Source organism: Phoxinus phoxinus (assembly GCF_949152265.1).
Source record: "Phoxinus phoxinus genome assembly, chromosome: 3".
Lineage (NCBI taxonomy): Eukaryota > Metazoa > Chordata > Actinopteri > Cypriniformes > Leuciscidae > Phoxinus > Phoxinus phoxinus.
The window spans coordinates 25,789,888-25,813,297 of NC_136878.1; the positions used below are offsets into that span (position 1 = coordinate 25,789,888).

Below are 23,410 nucleotides of genomic sequence, written 5' to 3' on the forward strand. Positions count from 1 at the left end.
TTTGGAAAAACAAAACGTTGATTACTTCTGAATTAAAAAAAAAAAAAAAAAAAAAGCTAAACGCAGAATGTGCTAATGGTAATCTTTCTTGTTTTTAAATTAGGAAGAAGCTGATTAAAATATTTGTTCATTTATATGAAGCCTATCTATACATCAATTATAGATATTGAACACTGGAACAGCTATTAAAATAAAAAACTATTTACTTGCTTGACAGGACTAAATTACTTTTTAGAGTTCTGTAATAATAGGAAATGATTATGACATTCACAAATGAGTAAAGCTTTGCATGTTTAGATTTGTCTTATAAGGACTATCATTGAATATGTCCTAACGTAATGTTGACATAGTTTTTTTCTTTAGAACAAAAGCTTTAGAACAAAAGCTTTACTTTTTGTTCTAAAGCAGTAAAGCTTAACCGAAAGGCTAATTAAATTTGCCTTAATTTACTTTTAATTGGAATGCAAATAGAAATGGCAAAAATAGCTATCTTAGTTTGGTAAAACCACCCTTGACTGTCTTTTTACCTTTAAGTAAAAAAAAAATGTATTTGCTACAAAAATGTACAGTATAGAATAATACCTAGGTATACAAAAATAAAGCATTCATGCAAAGGTAATTTACATTATTAGATAAGCATGTTAAGCATCCAAATTATCTCGATTTGCAGCAACTGTCTGCACAAAGGAAAAAGCTCAGTGGAATTATGCCCAGAGTCATGGGCCATGTAAAGAGCCATTGTCAAGGTCATTGTACCAGCAATTGGCATGAAAGTCAGTAGAGTTGTATATTGATGTTTAATTTTGTTACTTAATTGTTTGTACTTTAGCAAGCTCGCTGCAGATCAACATGAATAACATGGTGATTCTCTTATAGACCAGTCATAGTCACTGTTAATCTAAGTGATGAAACACGCCATCTGCTGAGGTTGCTTTTCTCATCTTTCTCAATGCTATATTCAAAGACCATCGAGTGATTAACTTACTTTCTTAGCGTTTAAAAAGTAAATGCTAATAACATATTTTTCATTTTTGGGTGAACTGTCCCTTTAAGGGTGATTCAGCTTGCAGTGCTGGTAACCACATTATATGATAAAACGATCATCTTGCCTCTGTTTGTGTGATATATTATTATAATTGCCAAACCTCAAATTGACATGCGAGAAACAGGCTACAAAATGGTCACATTTAAGAAACCCCCACGTGTCCGACCGTTTACTTACAGTACACGTCAAATGTTTATTGATCAAATATTCCTGAAGATAACTCTACATATGGCGTTGTTCTTACATCAGTCTTTGACCAAACGACAGGACACGTCAATTATGATAGATCATTCGGAGTCGACAATATTCTTTTCTTCCTTTTTACTTCTTCAGCAAGTAAAAGTACACAAAAGTGGCATGTCTTTCGACAATAAATAATAAAATATTTTGTAATACAGGAACAAAACGAAACCTCCAGAGCTAATCAGTCATATTAACTTAAACCTATACACATCTTTGGGAAAGAAAAAAGTTCTTGGACGGACACAAACACATGAAATTCCCACACAGCTTGTGGCAAAATAGAGGTATACCTTGTTGCAATGCTTTAGTTCTTGAAAAGAGACCATATAACAAAACTAATCGCAGTAGACCTCGGCTGCCATACTACCCTCTTTTTGTCCATTTCGATCTTTTTATAGAAACAGAATAAACAGTCTTGGTTTCATTATAGGCTACTCACGTTGCGCACACAAGTAGGCTATATGTATATATTAGACTAAGTTCTCTTGCGTCTTATATCCGTAGAGGTCCATTGATTTGTCATAAAAGTGGAAAAATGTGGAGAGGTTTTTGGCAAAAGTGTAGCCGACCAGGTCCACGCGGCTGCGGAGCACTGCAATGATCATGTCAAGTTCGGTGTGTAAATACGTGCGCCGGTTGGATCCACTTTCGCTGGAGTTTAAATGGTCTTTTCGCAACACTCGTTGGACTTGCTCGGTTGGAGTGTGTTTAAATCCCATGATTGTCATCACAGTGTATAAATACAACCAGGGGTTGTTTCGATATAGAGGCCTCGTGCAGTTGGTAAACGGGTTTTTATTCAGGAGCGGCCCGAAATGACAGGGATGGAAGAAACTTCTCGAGCCTCTCTCTGAGATTGCTTCCCGGACACGTCCTTTCCCAAATTTCAGGTGCAGGAGATAATCCACTCGCCTAGGCCTCTATAGGACTTGCTACCATGCTGTTTGGTGTGTCTGGCAGTTGCGAGGACATTGACGCGACCTCGCTCCCTGTGGAGTTCGAGCCTGGCCCTCCTTCAGAAAAATTCACCTAAAACGGAAGAGTTAAAGAGTATGTTATTATTATTGTTTGATCAATTATTCATATTATAATTATTATGAATTGTATTAGCGGTGGTTTTAATACTGCTACTGGTATTATATCTTTACGCACAGTTTTGCGCACTCACCAGTTGCTGGAAAGCAGGCTGGTCGATGTCACTCTGCAGTGCGAAGTCACTCAGGACTTTCCAAGGCGGTTGGTAACTCTGCACCTCCACTTGGTTTGCCTGCAAACCACCGTCATGTCTCTCTGGACTAGTCGCCACCATTGGAGTCCCCGTCATCCCCTGGATGTTCTGCAGATGACCACGAATAATTTATAGAAGTTCGATGTTCTGAGACCATAACTGAAATCGCCATAACTACAAGACAAGACCTTAAGGTTCTGAATATAGCCTAAATACAAACTTTATATTTAAAAAGAAAAATGTACATGCTTTAATTAAGATATTTGCAACGATATCAGCAATAGACACGCGTGAATTGACTCATTAGAAATTAAAGACATATGCAATACGGAGTTAGGCTATAGGCTATATATTTATTATATAGCTATAGCCTAACCAATATTTATAGCCTCTAATCTTACCGTTTTGTCGTTGGGTTGCTGCTGCTGGAGTTGTTTCATTAGTATGCTCCTCTTTTTGTCCTTGCAGCGCTTGTTTTGAAACCAAACCCTGATGACTCTCGGGCTGAGACCCGTCATCTCAACGAGCTGCTCTTTCATGAGGGCGTCGGGTCGAGGGTTGGCATTGTAACAAGTCCTCAAGGTATGGAGCTGTTTTTCGTTTAGGACTGTCCGGACGCGGGTTGTTTTCTCAGGTTGCTTGTGCACGTGAGGTCGAAGCGCAGGCTGACGTGCCGAAATGGGCTCTGCTGCAAGAAAAACCAAACGGAGATTAATAATTGTTGAAAGCAAAGTGATCTTATATAATGTTCTGAATGTGTGAAGATTGCGAATAGGCCTATATGTCCAGCGGTCAAACAAGTAATTTAAACAAATATGTCGGAGGTACCAGAGGGCCGATCTAAGGTGGATGTAATTATGTGAAATAATAATAACAATACATTTAAAAAATCACTGAAAGACGGAGTGTTAGTGTTCTCATATTTTCCATATATTTGTTGGTCTTTTTTCGAGACCGAGGTCGAGAGGAAATCTCTCCATATGCGTACAAATAGCCTACGTTTTAGACATTTATTTCTTCCCAGATGCAATTCTTAATTCTGCGTGTATTGGCGAAGAGAGTTTCCTTTTAATTAACTTGAAATGCAGCCATAGTTTGCAATCCTTCTTCTGGAAATTATATGTTCCTGCTGAATGCAATAAATTTGGAGGGCGAGTATGACTCAGATAGATAGGTTTACGACACTTAATTAAACCAATCTGTGCATACCTCTGAATTTTAAATAATCAGGTGCGCGCGCAGTGCAGCTCAAGACATGACTTGAAAACATGTAGGCTATCAATAAACCTGCATTAACAACTGATTTTGTGCTGGTTTGCATTATTGAGAATATTAAAAAATAAAGTGGATTCATGCAGTGAATATCGAACAGCAATAGCGCGTGATTTGCGAGTTAAACGCGTAAGACTTATTTTAGAGGGCCTTTAAATGTGAAGTATCAACAACTCTGATTTGTAATATCAGTTTAATTTAATAAACAGTTATTTAGAACATCTGACAAATGCTCTTACAGTAATCGCATACCTACATTGTTATTGTATTCTATTTATAGGCCTATAGCATTACAACATTTAAGATGAAATGTCATTTTCTAAATGTGAAAAGATCTCCTTTATTTCTCAAGTAGCCTAAAGCTGAAGCGTGGTTGAACTCTAATCAGCAGAGAACATCTATTTCATGTAGGAATTGCTTATAAACGGACAAACAGTAAAAACGAGTAATGCTGTCAATCCACCACACTCTTGTGCTTGGCTTTTTAATAACATAATTCGCGGATGGTTATGACACAACATTTATTAATCATAAGTTTTAATCTCTTAAAATATAATGCCATGTTTTTTCTTTCTTTTTTTTTTTTTTTTTGTCTTGAACGAGTTCTTTTTTTAAAGGTTCATAAGCTTTGTGTCTATATAAATTCCCCCAGACAAATAGGCTAATCCCCGAGTCCTTGAGTAAACAACGCTTTGTAAGTTGTAGAATAGTATGCCTACCTGCCATTTGTAAAGGTCTCGCCGGATGTAATGGGCTTAATGGGTCACCAGCACCCATTGTTGCCCGTTCCACCACGTCATGGTCGGCCCTGCAGAAGAGCCCGTCTTCCCGCAGAGCGAACTCATCTCCCGGGATGAGCTGCCGACTACACGCCACACATCTGAAACACTCAATATGATACACCTTCGAGCGTGCTCTCATCACGAAGTCATTCTTGCTGAAACCAATGTTGCATTTAGCACATTTGATCCCGTATAACCTGAAAAAAGAGAAACACAAGTAGGCTACATTATAATGTGTAATGTGTTTGGTTAAAAATAAACGGCACCTAAAGATTTCAACAGCTAGCCTACTCGATATGAGAACAATATAAAAAATATTGAATATATGAAATTAACCATATAACCGAAATTATAATTGTAAGAACAACAAATGCAAAGGATTAAAAAAGACAACCACATTAGAATTGACTTAATTAAGTCGGTCTATGATTTAGTAAATATCAAAATTATTTTGTAATTATTGTTAGCCTATTATTATTAATAAATAACAGCATTCATAATAATTAATAATAAAAATAATAATGACCATTCTCTTTGGCGTATTATTAAACAGTGGTGTTTGTCCCTCACGCGTGGCCTCTTAAAATAATGCTACATTCTTACTATCAAAAAATGTATTTCAATATTGCGATGAAATTTCGTGGAGTTAAGCTACATGCGGCAACACTGCATATGAACAAAGCCCTACAATAATTGTGGAGTAATTGCACTGCAGACTCATTTAAGACCAGAGATTAGCATATAGGTGCTGTCCAGTAGCCTACAAAAAAATGAATGACAGCATGCTGCCGTAATGCACCAGTGAATAATGAGAGGTTACTGTCATTCAGACATCCACACTCGAAAACTAAAACATGACCTAAATGATCTGCGTTACCTGATGTAGTCCCGTTTACAGTAAGTTTTTCCGTCTCGGACAAAACATGTGCAGGATTCGTCCAGATACTGGTTACATTCTGCACATTTCAAACACGCCGCGTGCCACTCCAGATCCGGGGACACGCGCAGAATATACTGGTCATGGATTTGATTCCCACAGCCGACACACAACGAGATTAGACGCTTTTCTGATTGAAAGAGAAAGCATAGGAAATTTAAATGATGTAGGCTAAATATATATATAGCCTATATATATTTTAAATGTAATTATAGGCACTATAGCCTACAATCTTGTAAGTTTTGAATCGCACCAAAAAAAAGAACAAAAAAAAAAGTTTTGAATCGCCCTAATTTCCTAGTGATATAGGCTACTATCAATTTGTGGGTCGAAAAAAAAAGATACTATTACATTTTTTAAAAACGATACTGGATGCTGAAACCTGTATGACTTCAAGTGACCGAAATAAAGAATATGTTAGGCTACATTAGAACCGACATATCTAGCCTAATTGTTCTTATTCATGATGATAATAATAATAATAATATGCATTAAATGGTTTGGAAAAGGCCCTGTTTGTAGTGATTTAAACTGAGGAAGAGTGATATTAGCCCCTATGAGGATCTTGTCACGATCCCTTCGGTCTATTGACAACTTTGAAACAAACTTTTAAAGTCATGCATTGATCGGCAAACAGGCATGGTTCATTGTAAATCGCCAGTTTTAGCAGTAAAGTGTCATCAGACACATATAGACATTAAGGCATAACTTACTTTTCGGTGGATCCCCCATGTCTCCCATGTCAAGAAAGTAAGGCGGTGTTAGGTCCACTTTAAAACCGGACAGAAGGCCCTTAGTGCCCGTGTTTTGATCTGTGAAGGTGGGAAAGTGGACGAGGGTTCGAGGTGTTGCAGGACTTCCCGGAATCGAGATGCTTGCGATTAGAGTTAGGGGTGTGTGTTGAGCTCCTGTGCTTGGTCACAGCATTGATGGGCCACTCTTGTCCCTATCTCTCTCTCCCTCTCTCAAACTCCGTCGGCTTCGGCTCTTCTCTCTCTCTATTGGTCTGACGTAGGACACTCATACGTCACCTTTATGAGAAGCTGATTGGTTATGGAAAGACGACCAGCTGTTAGGAGCCCAGGCCGACGAGTTGTTGCATTTTACTTTAATTATTTCATTCATACATTTTTCTAATTTCTGTCGTTTTTGACGAATTAAATAGACCCGAAAATTTTTGAAAGTAAAAAAAATTATAATAATAAAAAAATCATTGTTCATAGCATTGCATATTTAAAGTAGCCTATATAGGCTAGCCTTGGCTACTTTAATGTTTATCTAAACCAGTATTGGATATGCTAATTTGAAGCAAGTGTTTTAAGTTATGATATTCTAGCATTCAATTTTTTAAACTTTTTTTCAAAATAACACAATTAGGCTCGTAGGCTGCCTATTATTTCAACAATATTCACGGCAACTGAAATAGGCATCGTACAAATCGTGCAAACTGAAACTTCTTGTAGGATATTTTATATCAAGTCGTTATGATAAATAATGCATTATATGAAGTAGGCTAAATGATGTAAATATAGGCTATCCTATCTGTGTTTTGACTGGCGGACATGTGAGGTGGATCTCCCTCGACCAGTGTACAGCTTTTCGCAGGGAAAGGCGCACATCCGTAGGCTATAGGCTATATTTAGGCAGTTGCACACATGCAGGGGTGCATAACACGATTGAAATCGATGGCACATCGCAGGGTTTTCGCTATTCAAACTAGAACGCAATTACAGCACATAATTGCAGATAATGACCGTTTAAAACTGCGCGAGGCACGTGGTAATAATATAATCTCAATGTAAGGGATGGATTGGTTGAACAAGCAGGTATAATATAGCACAGAGTTGACAAATCTCCTGAACCTTTTACATGGCAAGTTTTACTGATTTTTGTTTTATTTTATTTTTGTACTGGAGTTAAACTATGAGCTGTCACTTCAACCCAAATCATTTAGATTAACATTTGACTGTATTTTGGTTGTTTATTTAAAAAAATACTTTATAGATGTATTTTGAATCGTTATAAATGTCTTTTAAATTGACAAAAAAAAAATGTAAAGTCCATCTTAACGAATCTGTAAGTCTCCAATTGACAGTGATGGACAAGACAAACCAAGTGGCCGAAATATGACAGCAGGGTTGCAGTCAGCAGAGCGTCGCTATAACAGACACAAACACGCCCTCTTGTGTTAGCAACATGACCCAAAGCAAACCCACCTAACAAAGACATATGGAAACATGGGCGAGAGCTTGCATTGTTAATTCTCTAATCTGCTCAAATATTAATAATAATATGCGTTAATAATTAATTGATCATTAATACACGTTAAATGGTTCGTGCATCATCGAATAGTCTATTTGAGAATTAAAAGCTTATTTGAAAGAAACATTTCAAATGATGAAAGCATTGTTTCTGCTAGGTTATACTCATCGTGTTTCTGTCTTGGGATTACTAGATATATCGTATATGTAAGATCACAGTTACACAGCTGTATGGTTACATTTGGGGAAAAACTATTTTCACTGGTCCTTGTTAGTGACAATGCCAAAATATTCTTTAAACCCCAGCATGTTACTCCACTATTTGAGCAGGAGAACGAGATCTCAGCGAGACCGATTTGAAACGTGTGTGAGCATGTGTGTGGCCTGGTAAACCCTACATTATGGGGACAAAATGTCCCCACAAAGATGGCAATATCTGAAATCCTTGTCCTTGTAAATCATAGTGATGTTTTTTGAAAATGCAGAAAGTTTTCTGGTAGGTTTAGTGTAATGACAGCGTATACAGTGTGTGTGTGTGTGTGTGTGTGTGTGTGTGTGTGTGTGTGTGTGTGTGTGTGTGTGTGTGTGTGTGTGTGTGTGTGTGTGTGTGTGTGTGTGTGTGTGTGTGTGTGTGTGTGTGTGTGTGTGTGTGTGTGTATAATAGTGATGGATGATTTATAGCAGCTTGCATTTGTATAGCTACAATACAATGTGACCACAATTCATCAAATCCTTACAACATTGTTTGAATGAATCCTTATATACACTGTGTATTCAGTTCAACATCAAAAAGTGCATCAAAGGGAATTACGTAACAAGAATAAAACCAGTTGTAAAGGTATATTCTTCAGCAACATTGATTTTAAACATTTCCAATAAGCAATTTGTATATTTTGCTAACTGTTGTTGACAGATTTTTTTTTACCCTTATGATCAATTAAAGAGGGACAATGTATTCATCGACATGTCACGATGGTAATAAGGTTTTTTTTTTTATGTGGGTGCTGGGATATGCTGTTTTCTTGTAAGCAATGCTCCACCCAAATCATCAAATTTCAAATCTATAATTACGAACAGCCTAATCCCAACCCAAATCTAGGATGTTCAGTCTTATTATGGTAAAACAAACACTCTGATTAATTGTGGACTTACCGGTAATATCCATGGAATGTTTTCGATCATAATATGACAACTTTACTTGTGCATGTTGATTTCAAACCTACGAAGATCCATCAATGATCTCAAAACAATGATTATTTGCTTTAAGGCTTAAAGTATTCATGTTACTCTGTGTCATACTCTTAACAAGAAAACCTACAATCCCTACTGTATGATAATCACTGGATAACATCTCAGGGAGGAGCAAAACAAGACACATTTGAGGATTTGTTTTTTATTTATTTAATTGGTAACACTTTACAATAAGCCCTCATTTGTTAACATTAGCCTAGTTAATGTATTTACTAACATGAACTAACAATGAGCAATACATTTGTTTCAGTATTTATTCATCTTTTATCATGCTATTTAAAAAAAAATACTGTCATTGTTTGTTTATGTTCATTCACAGTAATATTAACAAATGCAACTTTTAATTTTAATAATGTGGTAGAATTATTGTTCTTTCTTAGTTCATGTTAACTAAATAGCTAATGTTAACTAATGAAACCTTATTGTAAAGTGTTACCAATTTGGTTATATATATATATTAACATTACAGCCTTAACTCTTTATATAATTTTTTTATTTAAGTTTCTAATTGTGCTAATAATAACGAAGCCGATAAATGAAGATGATGTTAGAGCTAGCTGAAGGATTCAGATTTTTAGTATCCCTTTGCTTGTCTGAATAGAAGTATGAACCTTATCATGACCTCATTAACCTCCAGTTTCATTGATCACCTTCACCAGCTTGGCTGAATTTGGGAATGCCTCTGAGGGGTAATGGAGGATAGGGCATAACCTGAAGGATGTGTGCTATTGACAAAATACAGTTTATATAATGTCATTCAGTTCAATAGAATGCATTAGTTCCCTAGGTATGGAGAGAGAGAAAGATAGAGAAGAAGCGAATCTATTTTGTGATGTGTTGCTTTGAACAACCTCTCGGCCTCTCAGACTGAAGTGCTTGGATGCATGTATTCACTTGGAAAGGTACCTGTATATGTGTGACATTACTATAGGGTACCAGTTATAGATTTTTTTAATGAATTGTTTATATGGTTGCAGTGTTTTGTTCTCAAAGACCGCGGCGGCGTGTGCTCTCTCAGCCATTTTCAGGAGTAGAAGTCTCAATGTGCTTGTAAATTTAGGTGGTTAGATTTGATGCAGAAGTCTCCCTCAGCCACAGTAGCCCGGTTCTTACAGCTCAGCAGGAGTCCTTCGAGATGAATGGCAGGAGCAGCATTTCAGCTACTTTGTGTGTGTATGTGCGTGTGTCATCATTTCTTTAGACCTAATGCTTTCTTTTCTAGCTGAGATCTCTTCACACTAAGCAACTGTGTGTTTGCGTTTCAGTGTGTGCGAGTGTGTCTACGCTAGATTTTCTCTGCCTTTAAAAATGACTCGTTGTGATTACAGTTTAGCATGTTCTGAGGAAGAGTGCTGAAAACACACACATTTCAGCAAGAAAATCACAGAGCTTTAAAAAGAGGCTTCTGCCCCCTCACAATGACAGAGACATCAGTGATTTTGTCATTGTTAGGTGCCGTATCCAGTGTATTTTCTTTCCATTTATGGAATTTTTTAGAGGAACACTAAGAAGATAGCTGCTGGATTACACTTTCAGGAGAAAAAGGTACAAAAGCTGTCACTGGGGCGGCACCATTTAAAAAGGTACACCTTTTTACCTAAAGAGTGCATATTGGTACCAAAAGTGTACATATCAGTACCTAAATGGTACATATTAGAACCTTTTTAAAGGGTATCATCTTTTGCACCATTTTTTTGTGTGTATGCACCTTTTTGGAACATTGTGCTTTGTATTTTTATTATTAAAATATTAATTTTCAATTACTTCTTCATTGAAATGGGTGAGTTTATGTTTTGCACTTCCATCTTTTTTTTCCACTTATCTTGCAAATAAATATCACAAAAGTTTGGTATAATGTAATTTTAGGCTTCTACTTTTGTTTATTTGTCTATTACATTTCATGCATCGCTGCAGAAAAATGATAGACCTTTTGCTTCTCTAATTAACCTCCTCAGTCAGATGAGCCATACGGGTATCAGATTGTTCAGTATCTTTGGCTGATACTAATCAGTTCACTTTAATTAACTCCAACAACAGCTATGGGCTAGAGTCTGTCGCTGGTTTGTTTATAATACTCAATTGAATGCATGAGATGTTTTTTCTTCTTCTGTGCTTTCACTTTTAAAAAATAAAGGGGGTTTTGCCATCCATGGTTCCATTCAGAACCTTTAACATCCAGGGAACATTTCCATTGCATAAAAGGTTCTTCAGTGGAAAAGATTAGATTATTATAATGTTCATCGCACAAAGAAAAAATAAACCTGTGTACTGCAAGGTTCTTTGGGGAACCCAAAATAGTTCTTCTATGGCATTACTGCAAAACCCCCAATTTGGAAACTTGGAAATTTAGTGTTCCATTAGCAGTTTTTGTCTTGTATATGCATCAGAAGCTGCAACGTTCTGCACCTTGTGGATAGCAATAATATTCACACGATCTCAGAGTAGCTGCAATGTACTGGCTGTCAGCCATATTTATATCCGAGCCGGAAAGAAATGAAAGCTGTTTCACTCACTGCCCACCATGAAGACCTTGGCTTTAGGTCATTTTTATTTGTTACTCAAGGTAAAAACGTTTTAATGAATGTAATTAAGACCAGGCAAACTCTTTAGGCAGAAATGTGTCCTGTGTTTTGGCTATTTTACTGCGAATAACTAATTATCATCAACAGAAGTGCTATTGATGCATTATTTGTACCACTGAAAACCTTTCAGCTTTGAATATGGTGTCAGTGATACTTTTCTTGAAGTCAAGGCAAGTAATCTGCTCCTCTTTTGCGTAAGACGTCTCCAGACGGCCTTATCAAAGTCTTTTGTTTCTATTTAATTTTGGCTGAATTTTCAGCTGTCAGAATGAACGGCTCACACATGAGTCTGTCCACTCCGTGTCATCATTGAGAAGCCAGAGGGGTGAAGATCTCATCTGGGTCACTGTGGTCACACAGAGCCACAGACCATATGGTTGCCTTAGTCATGGCCTACCTGAAGCAGCAATGCTAATCACTGAAGACAAGTGCCACTTGACACCAGAGTGACAGATGGTGTTCCTGGGTCTGTGCGCAGGACTACTGCCTAAACTCAGCACCAGCACCACAAACCTTTTCGCCTCGGCTTCGGTCGGACTGAGAGGCACAATGAAGGTGATGATGTGTCAGAGACGATTATATGTGATGCTTCCCACCTCCTCTTGTTTTGTCCCTTGGCTGGATCTTTGCCCATGGCTATGGCTGACGGCAATGTTCAACGCTCTTAAAGGCATTTCGTACACAACAGCATGGAAGAGCGAGTTTGATGCACCAACAGCGAGGATGTTCAGATGTCTGTAATAAGTTTATTATTTGAACAGTGTCGATTATTAATAGTGATTGACAAATGGATTCAAAATTAGATTTAAGTTAGTTACTGTATGTGCCAAGGCTCTTCTTTGGCCCAGTGGTTTTAGATTTTATAGTACCACCAATGGGTGTGGATCCATGAAGTTTATTTAGAGCTGTTTGTTACTGTTTGTTTGTTCCGTGTCTCCATGAGCCATGCAGAAATACTATACAAGTAAACTTACAATGAGTAGTTGAGTAGTAGTATGAGTACTGACATTGGTATTCGCCTTATTAGTAACCAGACAAGGCTAGTCATGTGATCTCAACATGGCAGCTCCTGGCAACCTGCTTTACATATAGAATTAAACCGCCTTTAGGCTACTGAGTCTCATGGGGCCAAACATACTTTGTTATATTTTTCAAAAATGTGTAAAACCTTTTAGATGAGTTAAAAATGATACATTTTTAACTCATGAGGAATTACTCACTTTTAACTCAAGCTAGATGTTGTATGATCTGAAATGGATAATCCAAGGCACACGTCAAATTCAAGTAGTTAAAAAGCCTTTATTAAAGTGCCTATTTTTTTAAAAGAAAACATTTTAAAAAGGAAAACAAATAATGGGCTGCACACCCACATGTTTTGGCAAAGAATGCCTTCTTCAGGGTACCATTATTTGTTTTCTTTTTAAAATGTTTCTACTTTGGAACAGAACAGCCAGTTTAATGAAGGCTTTTATAACTGTGAACTGGAAGTGTGCCTTGAATTATCTATTAGAACTTCTGAGCATACCGGATTTATTTTGTTTTTTTAGATATTTTATTAAGTGTAATTGTAATTTAATAGCTTATTTTTTAATGATGGCCAAATTGCACATACTGTTCTTCCTTCCTCTTTGTTGCTGAATTATGTGCTGCGTTTGTCTCTATCATTAGAAGTACAATTCTAATGTAAAGAATTTATTCATTCAGCCCTCGAACATTACAGCATTGATGCTGTCACATCGCGCATGCAATAAATGAAACATGACTTATTGAATATTCATAACATATTATCGATGCAAATTTCAGCTGTATTGATAAAACCATATAAAATTATGTCCTTAATACATATTCATATCTCAGTTTAATGACTCCTGAATATTCAGTTATCTTCTAGACCACTGGTTTGTCTATCACTTTCTTGCTTTTTCCCATCATAACTCTAGTGTCGCGCTGTCATAAACATGACACGTTCATTCAACCTTCTCAGAGCCGTCTCTAATAATTTTGTACCAAATGCTGAATCAAACTGATATGTTACATCAAATGGAAAGCAAATCTTCTTTCTTCATCAGATTAGCGGGGATTTGTGGGTGTAGTAAATGGGGGTTTTGCTGTCCTCTGACAGACCGGGAGGAGCAGTAAGAGTGCAGCCGGCTGATGTATCAGGCTGAGGGAGTGGTTTGTTTGTTGTGTGGCGCCGAGATCTTCTCAAAAGCTCTCGGTTTGAGTGGCTGTCTAGGCATTACGGATGATCTTCCTGCAAGGTGATCATTCTCTGCTAGATGCTGAAGAGACCACCCCTCCTTGTCCAGTGTGTGCTGGACATAATGATAGAAATTCAAAGGTCGTTTGCTATAATGTTTCATTAGGTGTACTTGGAGATGCATTGATACTTAAAAATTCTTTCTGATACAAATAAGCCAATAGGCCTATTTATTTTCTTGTTATGGCCAATAACCACTAAATGGCCAATATTAAAAATCCTACTATTTTGTCTTACAACCAAAAACTAAAATCAGTTGTTTTAAATTGTACGAGTGAATTTAGGCTTTACAAAATTATAGTATATGCATATGATGAATTAATATTCAATGCATATAATGGATAAATGTCCTCAATCAATGCATTCATCTAGAACGATGGGTCCCCGTTGTCCACAACAATATTCGAAGGCCCCATGGCTTTACCAGTTGTTTACCAATTTCTACCTGAATAAATATTTTAGGGCTTGGCATAACTGGAAAATGTATAAAAATTCCCATCAAGTAGTATTTTACTAATTTAGGCTATATGTGACCCTGGACTATAACCACTCATAAGTCGCACGGGTATATTTGTGGCAATAGCCAACAAAACACTGTATGGGTCAAAATTATCTATTTATTTTATGCCAAAAATCATTAGGATATTAAGTAAAGATCATGATCCACGAAGATATTTTGTAAATGTCCTACTTTAAATATATCAAAATGTTATTTTTGTGAGTGGATGCAGCACAATCGCCAACAGAAATGGACACCTTTTAAGGCGATTTTCTCAATATTTCGATTTTTTTTGCACCCTCAGATTCCGATTTTCAAATAGTTTGAATAGTTTCCGATTTAAAAAATTTGAAATATCTCGGCCAAATATTGTCCTATCCTAACAAACCATACATCAATGGAAAGCTTATTTGTTCAGCTTTTAGATGATATATAAATCTCAATTAAAAAAAAAAGATATGACACATAAGACTGATTTTGTGGTCCAGGGTCACATATTACTTTCCAGGGCTGCGTTTCCCAAAAGCATCGTAAGCCTAAGTTGATCGTAAAAACGATCGTACGACTGATCTTAATATTATGGTCTGTTTCCCAAAAGCATCGTAGCTTAAGTAGCACTTGAAAATCTTCGTAGAACTACGAGTGCTCTGGAGTAATCGTACATCCCCAAGTGCATCGTAAGAAGACAGATTTATGAGTTCACCTGCAGGACAACCGGCAGATTACACTTTTATCTAGATTTAACACACTGCAACGTATATAATAATGTTTTTATTGTACTTTATTGTACACTTTATTTTACTTGTTTTTTGTTTACATGAATTTATAAATGAAATAATTAAAAAGGGAAGAAAAAGATAGAAATACACACCTAAATTAAATGAATTAACAAAAAAATATATAAAAGAAGTAATGTGGAAATATAGGGATGAATTCAAAAAAATCTGTCAATAACGTGCACGAAAACCAGCCATGTATTGGCGATTTCTTGGTTGGCCATCATGTGGTCCCATGCCATCTTAGTCGTCGTCCTCCTCTTCCACCTCCTCATCTTCCTCCCTGTTAAGTAAGGGCACTCTTTAATGTAATCTTTTTGAAAGGTATCTATTTTTTTTCCAGGCATTTTGTCAGTACCTCCGCCTGTAGGTGCTTTATATAGACTTGTCTTGATTGCTAATCCACAACAGATGACGATTATATAGGTTAAACGTTCAGGGGTGCGTTTCCCGTACAACTATATAGCTCGTTGCTTAACTACCATAGTACGATGCATCGTTGGAGAAATCAACTAGCTAGTCAAGACTGTTTCCCGAAACCGTATGTCGCAAAGTATCGTTCAACCACGTTGGTTTATGACGTCTCGCACGTGGTGGACTAATAAATTATTTTAATTAATCTGTTTGAGATCGAATTAACGCTAAATTTTGTCATAAGTTACAGACATGGCATCTGAAGACCATTTCTAATTTTTCTCAGTTATTTTGCTTTATTTCCAGACTCAATATTTGGCTCGTTCTTACATAGTAGAGCACGTTCGCACATGCACACAGTCTTCAAAAACGGTGTTTTAAATCTCTTGACAAACTAAAAGACGTAAATTACATTTGTATGTATTCTAAATAAATAACACGGGTTGCACTGAATGTCAGCTTGCTTATTTTGCTAAAGATAAGGATTTATTCAGTCTATATCTCATGTAAACTAGAAACTATGCTTCAAACCACAGCTCGAGAGCTGTCGTTCCAACCACACAAGTTTGCGATGCTGTTTGCGAACGTTCGTTGGAACGATGGTTTCGAGAAACACCAAATCGTTAAACTATGCTGATAACGACGGAACTTGCGACCATAGTTGACTAAAGGCAAGTTCACACTACAGGATTTTAAAACGTTGGGCTGAACTGTGCAGTTCACACTACATGACTTGCTCTCTGTGAAATCAGGAGTGTTCAAGTTGTTGAGCTGTTCACACCACACGACACAACGTGATTGATCCGCAACAGGAGGTAACTCACTACACGAGTTGACAACAACTCTGTCACCCAACGATTATATCTTGGCTACAAACCACGTTTTGTCATGAAAAATCACGCGATAAAACGAACCGAAAATGATTCAATACAGCACGCGCGCCACCCAGCGAAGAAGAACACAAGTACACAACACGCGAGTCATTGTTTGAATATAGACGTCAGACAGAAATTAGTGCTGCAAACTGTTTGCGCGATGATTTGCTCTGAAAAAAAACGCGTATTTTCCATAGACAGTATATAAACGGTATTTTCCCGGTGACCTCAACCTATGCCTTGCTCTGATTGGCTGTAGCTCATGACATCACATGTGGTTGAGTCGTGCGACAGCTCCGGATATCTAGCATGCTAGATATTTTTCTGGGCTCGGCGACGCGTCTGCGAGCGTCTTTGATGCGTTGTTGGCTCTTTCATACTAACAGATTGGCGCGCGTTCATCGGCCGCTAATCCCCCGCGATTTGCACGCGATAACAACCCGATCTGTCGGCGAGCTCAAGATTTGCAAATCGGGCTTAAATCGGGCTTAAAATCCTGTAGTGTGAACTAGGCATTACGATGCTTTCGGGAAACGCAGCCCAGAATAGGAATCCAAATAAGGTTATATTTCAGCACTTCGCAAATGGACAGCGACTCTTAAGTAGCACGTAGAACGCGTTCTCGCGCGTTCATGTTATGCCTAGTTCACACTACAGGATTTTAAGCCCGATTTGCAAATCGCTGAGCTCGCCGACAGGTCGGGTTGTTATCGCGTGCAAATCGCGGGGGATTAGCGGCCGATGAACGGCCGATGAACGCTCGCCAATCTGTTAGTATGAAAGAGCCAACAACGCATCAAAGACGCTCGCAGACACCTCGCGGACGCATCGCCGAGCCCAGAAAAATATCTAGCATGCTAGATATCTGGAGCTGTCGCACGACTCAACCACATGTGATGCCATGAGCTACAGCCAATCAGAGCAAGGCATGGGTTGAGGTCACTGGTAAAATACCGTTTATATACTGTCTATGGGATTTTTTTTTTTTCAGAGCAAATCATCGCGCAAACAGTTTGCAGCACTAATTTCTTTCTGACGTCCATATTCAAACAAAGACTCGCGTGTTGTGCACTTGTGTTCTTCTTCGCTGGGTAGTGGCGCGCGTGCTGTATTGCGTCATTTCCGGTTCGTTTTATCGCGTGATTTCTTCGTGATAAAACGTGGTTTGTAGACAAGATAGAATCGTTGGCTGACAGAGTTGTTGTCACCTCGTGTAGTGAGTTACCTCCTGTTGCGGATCAATCACGTTGTGTCGTGTGGTGTGAACAGCTCAACAACTTGAACACTCCTGATTTCACAGAGAGCAAGTCATGTAGTGTGAACTGCACAGTTCAGCCCAACGTTTTAAAATCCTGTAGTGTGCACTTGCCTTCAAGTGCATTTTTGGGAAACGCTCGTGGAATTGCCGCCAGTGTTCGTAACCTTGCACGTAGAGAGCGCTCTTAAGAGCTAAAATACATCGTTATCGGGAAACCCGGCCCAGGTCTAGAATTCACACTTGAGAGGATGAATTAAAATAAGAAATATCTTGGTATTAGCTTATTCTGTTTTTATTTTAAATAATTTTACCTCATCTTGAGGCCCCATAGTGGGCCCCAGCTCCTTGGTTGAGAACCTCTGATCTAGAAAGCAAAGTTGAAGTGCGATCATTTCCAAACTGCCAGACTAAAATCCTTAAAAACAACTAAAAGACATCAGATACTTACCAAAGAATTAGATAAATATGTTCATAGATGCTCTATGTGACCTTTAACTTCGTATGTGGAGCATTTTTATTGTTCAACTTTTAAATGGCTTACAGCAGTCCCATATTTTAAGTGCCAAATGCCACTTTTAAGAGGCCCTTAAAGTGACAGCAGTTAAAAAGATTTTTCCAGGACCTTTCCCCCTCTCATTTCCTTACCTACCACAAAGTGCATGTACCTGCAGGTGATCTGAAGGCCTGTAGTGTGGCAGGGCACTGAGAAGGAACTACAAGCTGAGAAATGAAAACGTTTAGCTACATGAGAGCCCGGAGCAGTACATTAACATGACAGGCCATCTCTTGTCACGTGTCAGGAATAGTCAGGCTGGCCTCCCAGTCTTCTGTGGAAGAGAGCGAGTGAGTGTATGAGGGAGCTGGAGAAGAATTAGAAAGGGCTAATCCCTCACAGCGTTCCTCCCAGCCAACGGCAAGCCTCTTTCATGCTCCATGTAACCTTGGTGAAACTGACACCTCTTTCGTCCTATACCTGCCCTAGGCAGTGGCTATCTTGTCTTCTTTTCTTTTGTTTGGCCAAGGCAAAAGATAATGGCAGAGGGTTTGTGTTAAGATGATGGCTTCATTCAGTTCTCTGAAAACTAATACATTTTCCATGGTCAAGACTTGTGGTTGCCTATTTATGTTTCAGCAAATTAAGCATCAACAGAATATGTTACATTTCAACATTTCACTAATGTACTGTAAGTTATTTTGATAGGCTTGGGTTTGTAGGCTGGATTATCCATGTGCAAAAGGTTCAAAACATAAAATAAGATATTTTGGAGAAAATGTTAGACCACATTGACTTTAACTAAAACATTCTTCAAAAAACGTCTAGTGTGTACCACAGAATAAAGTAAGTCATAAAGGTTTGGAACAACATGAGGGTGAGTAAATGCTGCCAGAATTTTTGGGTTAACTATTCTTTTAATTCCACACAGCTAAAGGAATTCAATTTCACAGTGTGAATAAGACTGAAACCTCATTGACTGGTTTTCATAACCCACACAGAGAACAATTCTGTAATGAGTGTCATGTTTCGTGCTAAATACGCATCAGACTAAACTGTAACCTAATAGTTATACATTTTGGCTTTTTCCCTGGCGACAGCAGGCCCACAGCACACAACAAAAAAGACATACCTGGCATTCCAGCCTTGTCTCCACTTTTCCTAAGTGGATTGGAGCATATCCTATCCCAACATTCTGCCATTGTAACCAAGTGTGAAGTTGGCCCTGCAATGCCCAATTACATCCATGTGAATCCTCCATGAGGTTTTGCCGCAACCTTCGTCATGGTACAGTGGTGGTACAAAGAACATCCTAAAGAAGGATGACCATGCTGGAGATGTCAGCAGCATGAGAGATGAGATCTATGAGAACTCTTCCACCACCTCCTTGTGAGTGGTTACATACCCTTATTTGAAAAACACAAGAGGCCAAAGATCAAGCAAGGTATCGAAAGGCACAAAGTGATGCAAAACATCCATACCCTCTTAGAGGAGCAATGAACCCTGAAAGCATTTCTGTACAAGTACAACTGACATTCAAAAGTTTAGGGTCGGTAAGATTATTCTCTTATGCTCTCCAAGGCTGCATTTATTTGATAAAAAAAAAAAAAAAAATACAGTAAAAAGAGTTAGAAAACAATTATTTTAAATTGTATATTTTAAGACATAAACAGTATATATTTATCCCTGTAACGGCAAAGCTACATTTTCAGAATCATTACTCCGTCTTCAGTGTCACATGATCCTTCAGAAATCATTCTAATATGCTGTTTTTGTGCTCAAGAAACATTTCTTATTACTATCAATGTTGAAAACAGATGTGCTGCTATTTATTTCAGAATTCTTTTAAGGATAGTAAATTCAAAAGTACAACATTTATTAGATGTTTATTATGTATTTATTATTTATTATACATTTATTATGTACTAAAAACGGGAAAAGTTTTTCCTTTGCATTTCTGAAAGGATCTGCAAAATGACTAAAAATGCTGTATTATGCATGCAAGGTCACTTTGTAAAGAAAAAAAAAGAGGCCTATAGACTGAACACGTAATATCCATGTACATGACAGGACACCGTTTTCACAAACTCGATGGTATCGTTTTCAAAAACTTGCATTTTGCACTTTGAAATAAAAGTTTGCATTTTCAGGACCCCAAAACATTGTTGTCATGTAAATGAACGGCCAAAACACATACAATTTGTTTCGTTTTTAGTTGAAAATAGTTCACTAAAAAACAGAGTTTCTACCATCACTTAAACTTGTGTAGGTCAAATTCAAATTACATTTTATTCCCATGAAGACCAGAGATTAATTTAAATTATTTATGATGGCCCCTATATATATATAAAGTGAATGAAGGCTGGGGCTGACAAACTCCAGAATTATAAAATAAAAAAAATTAAAAGTCATCCATGCAATATATTCCAAGTAGTCTGAAGTCATGTGATAGCTTTCCGTGAGGAATGGACCAACATTTAAGTCGTTATTCAATATTGAAATGATAATTGACATGAGAGTGAGTTTATGATTACAGAATTTTCATTGTGAACTATCCCTTTAATTAAATGTTTCTTTCATGCAAAGCCACATGCAGTTTAAGCTATAATCATATTTTAATCTAATATATTTGTGTTTTTGAAAAACTCTTTATATATCATATAGCACATAAATAGCAAAAAATTATTTCAATGCCATAGCAAGTCATAAATACGCGTACCAGACATATAGTTATAAGAATACTGTAAATTGCCCTCTAAATAAAGTGTTCGTGACAATTATGAAGAATCAAGCAGTGGAAATTACTCTTATGAGTGGAAAGGTAGATGTGAGCACTGCAGTACTCCATAGGGAGGCAGGCAGAATGATCCTGTTTTCATATGCTGGAGTCATTCCCCTGCAATTATCTTAGTGAATGGGGCCCACGGAAGGTAATTGCTTTGTTTTTCAATTATTTGCTGAGGCTCTGGTAATTTACTTCATTCTATGAAATATGCCAATTAGACATTTTAATTACAGTTTTCACTGTATCACTTCTCCCTGTCTATGAAAGGATGTAATACAGCTATTAGCTAGACACGGAGGAAAAAATTACTTGCATTTCTCAAGCAGATTCAAATTGGAGAGATTGGCTTTTTGCAGAGCTTTTCTTTTTCTTTTTTACCCACATCATCCCAGGAAACAGACAACATCTAGACAAAAGAATTTTAATTTACCTTTATTTTTATTAGAACGAAAGACCCGGCAGTATTAATGGTTTAGCGCAGAACTGCAGACAATAATAATAACAAGCGAAAGACAGGTTTGTTTTAAATGTATGTGCATATTATCTTTGTATGTAATAAAACACTGGAGCATTTGTGTTTAAGAGTGTTACATACAGGTGATCTGCATATGAATATTTGTATTTATTGCATATAATATGATTTATGTGTAGTACACAAAATATTTAGGAAAAATATTCCTTTATTTTTCTTGACTTACTCGAAATGAGAAAAGGTCATAAGGTGTGTCCGTAAACCCTGTTCCTTTGAGTACATGAAATCTCCCACTCATTATTACTGTGTATTCAATTGTCCTTGGGACTGCAATTTGATTTAATTTCTAAGATAAGTCCACAATTCTATTCCCCCTCCCACTTGCTCTCCCACCAGTTGGATTGGGTGAGTGTGTGTGTGTGTGTGTGTGTGTGTGTGTGTGTGTGTGTGTGTGTGTGTGTGTGTGTGTGTGTGTGTGTGTGTGTGTGTGTGTGTGTGTGTGTGTGTGTGTGTGTTTTTGTCCTTATAGGAGCACTTAGGCGTCTAAGAAACAAGCATCTGTCTTGAATATGGCCATCTCTGCCAACCCGCAAGGGCAGTGGAGAGCATCATATGTCTTGAGGAAGGACTACAGAACTCTTTGTCTATTCCTTTGGTAACACGGACTGATGAATGATTCTGATCGCTGGCTCTGAGTAATATATAAAGTCATCCTACAATGTACCTTTGCACTAAATTACGCTCACACAATAAGGTTTGACAGGTGCGGGTACTTCACTAGGCTCTTTTTATATCTCTCAAGCATCAGATGGCCTCCATTTATCAGTAGCCAACCAGTCAGAGATTTCTTTCTCTCTTTTTTCCTCCTTTTGTATTTCCTCCATCTACACAAAATGCTGGTGTCACGGAATTGTGAGTCGTAGATGTCTTTGCCAATGTAAATATAAAGACTGCCCCAGCCATGTAGTAATAAAGGAAACGAATATTTGAATGAACACTGATTTTCTGTTAGCATGGCACGCTAACAGGGAAGGATGTAATTGTGTGTCTATTTGAAGCTGTTTGGCACTAAGCTAAAGGGCCTTGCTAGTGGGGGTGTTATGTTATTGTCAGTGATCCATTAGCAGAAATTCAGGAATAATGAACATGTAAACATTTTGGTAATCTTTGGACTGAGGTGATGGGCTGAATAAATGAAGACCTTTTAGAGCCCCACTCTCTGATAACATCTCTGAAAGGAGTATGAAATCCAGTTCAGTTTTGACAATTGAACTTACTTACAAGTGTTACAGTATGGAAACACTTCTAAGCATGCAATGTATTTTCTTTTGTTTGATAGCTAATCTTTTAAAGAGACATTTTGGGACAAATAAATATAAATTGTCTTCCAGACAAATTCCAAATGTTTTGCTTGTTAAACTGAGAGATGTCTTGTTGATGCGCGACATAAACAACGTGTTTCCATTTCAATTAGTCAATCAAGAAACATTTCTTATTTCTTAATTTTAATTTTGAAAACAGCTGTGCTATTTAATTTTTTTCAGGATTCTTTGATGAACAGAGTTCAAAAGAACCGAATATTATTCGAAATAGAAATATTTTGTAACATTGCAAATGTTACTGTCACTTTTGATCAAATTAAAATGTCCTTGCTGAGTAAAAGTATTACACACACACACACACACACACACACACACTTGTCTCACTCTATTAGTGAGGACATTGCATAGACTTCCACTGATTTTTATATCTGGTTAATGATATTTTCTATGGCCTTAACCCAACCGTTACACCCATCACAGAAACATGCAAAACACTAGATTTAAATACAAACGAGTTTCTTTTTAACTATTGAGTTTCTGTATGTCCTCACTAGTCAGTTGTCATAGTGCGTGTGTCATTTTTTTCCTTATATTTCTCAATTCCAGAATTCTAAAAAAGCTATCAGCAGTGCCTCTGAGAAAAAAAATGACAGTT

At 37.4% G+C, this 23,410-nt stretch overlaps 1 protein-coding gene and 1 long non-coding RNA gene across 5 annotated transcripts in view; one reads left to right on the plus strand and one right to left on the minus strand.

Moving 5' to 3' along the window:
- The window catches only part of LOC306995732, a 73,504-nt gene that overhangs the window by 31,249 nt on the left and 18,845 nt on the right, over positions 1–23,410 (plus strand). Inside the window, exon 3 of one of the 2 annotated variants that reach the window (XR_013796924.1) lies at positions 2,985–3,098. The exons of the other annotated variant lie outside the window; for it this stretch is intronic. This is a non-coding gene — a long non-coding RNA (uncharacterized lncRNA). The remainder of the gene's footprint in view (positions 1–2,984; positions 3,099–23,410) is intronic. 2 annotated transcript variants of the gene reach the window in all.
- On the minus strand, positions 1,034–6,515 carry isl1a (ISL LIM homeobox 1a). Of its 3 annotated transcripts, none has more exons than XM_079607589.1 (6): positions 6,221–6,515; positions 5,448–5,637; positions 4,508–4,767; positions 2,918–3,204; positions 2,457–2,624; positions 1,034–2,317 (listed from the first exon to the last, which is right to left on the minus strand). In XM_079607589.1, exons 1-6 carry the CDS (start codon positions 6,246–6,248, stop codon positions 2,201–2,203), a joined length of 1,050 nt encoding a protein of 349 aa, XP_079463715.1. In that variant the 5' UTR covers positions 6,249–6,515; the 3' UTR covers positions 1,034–2,200. The 3 variants fall into 3 exon arrangements, 2 of the variants coding, with proteins under 2 accessions (XP_079463715.1, XP_079463716.1); XR_013796923.1 differs by having other exon boundaries at positions 1,057–2,317; positions 2,457–2,713; XM_079607590.1 differs by having other exon boundaries at positions 1,059–2,317; positions 2,918–3,201.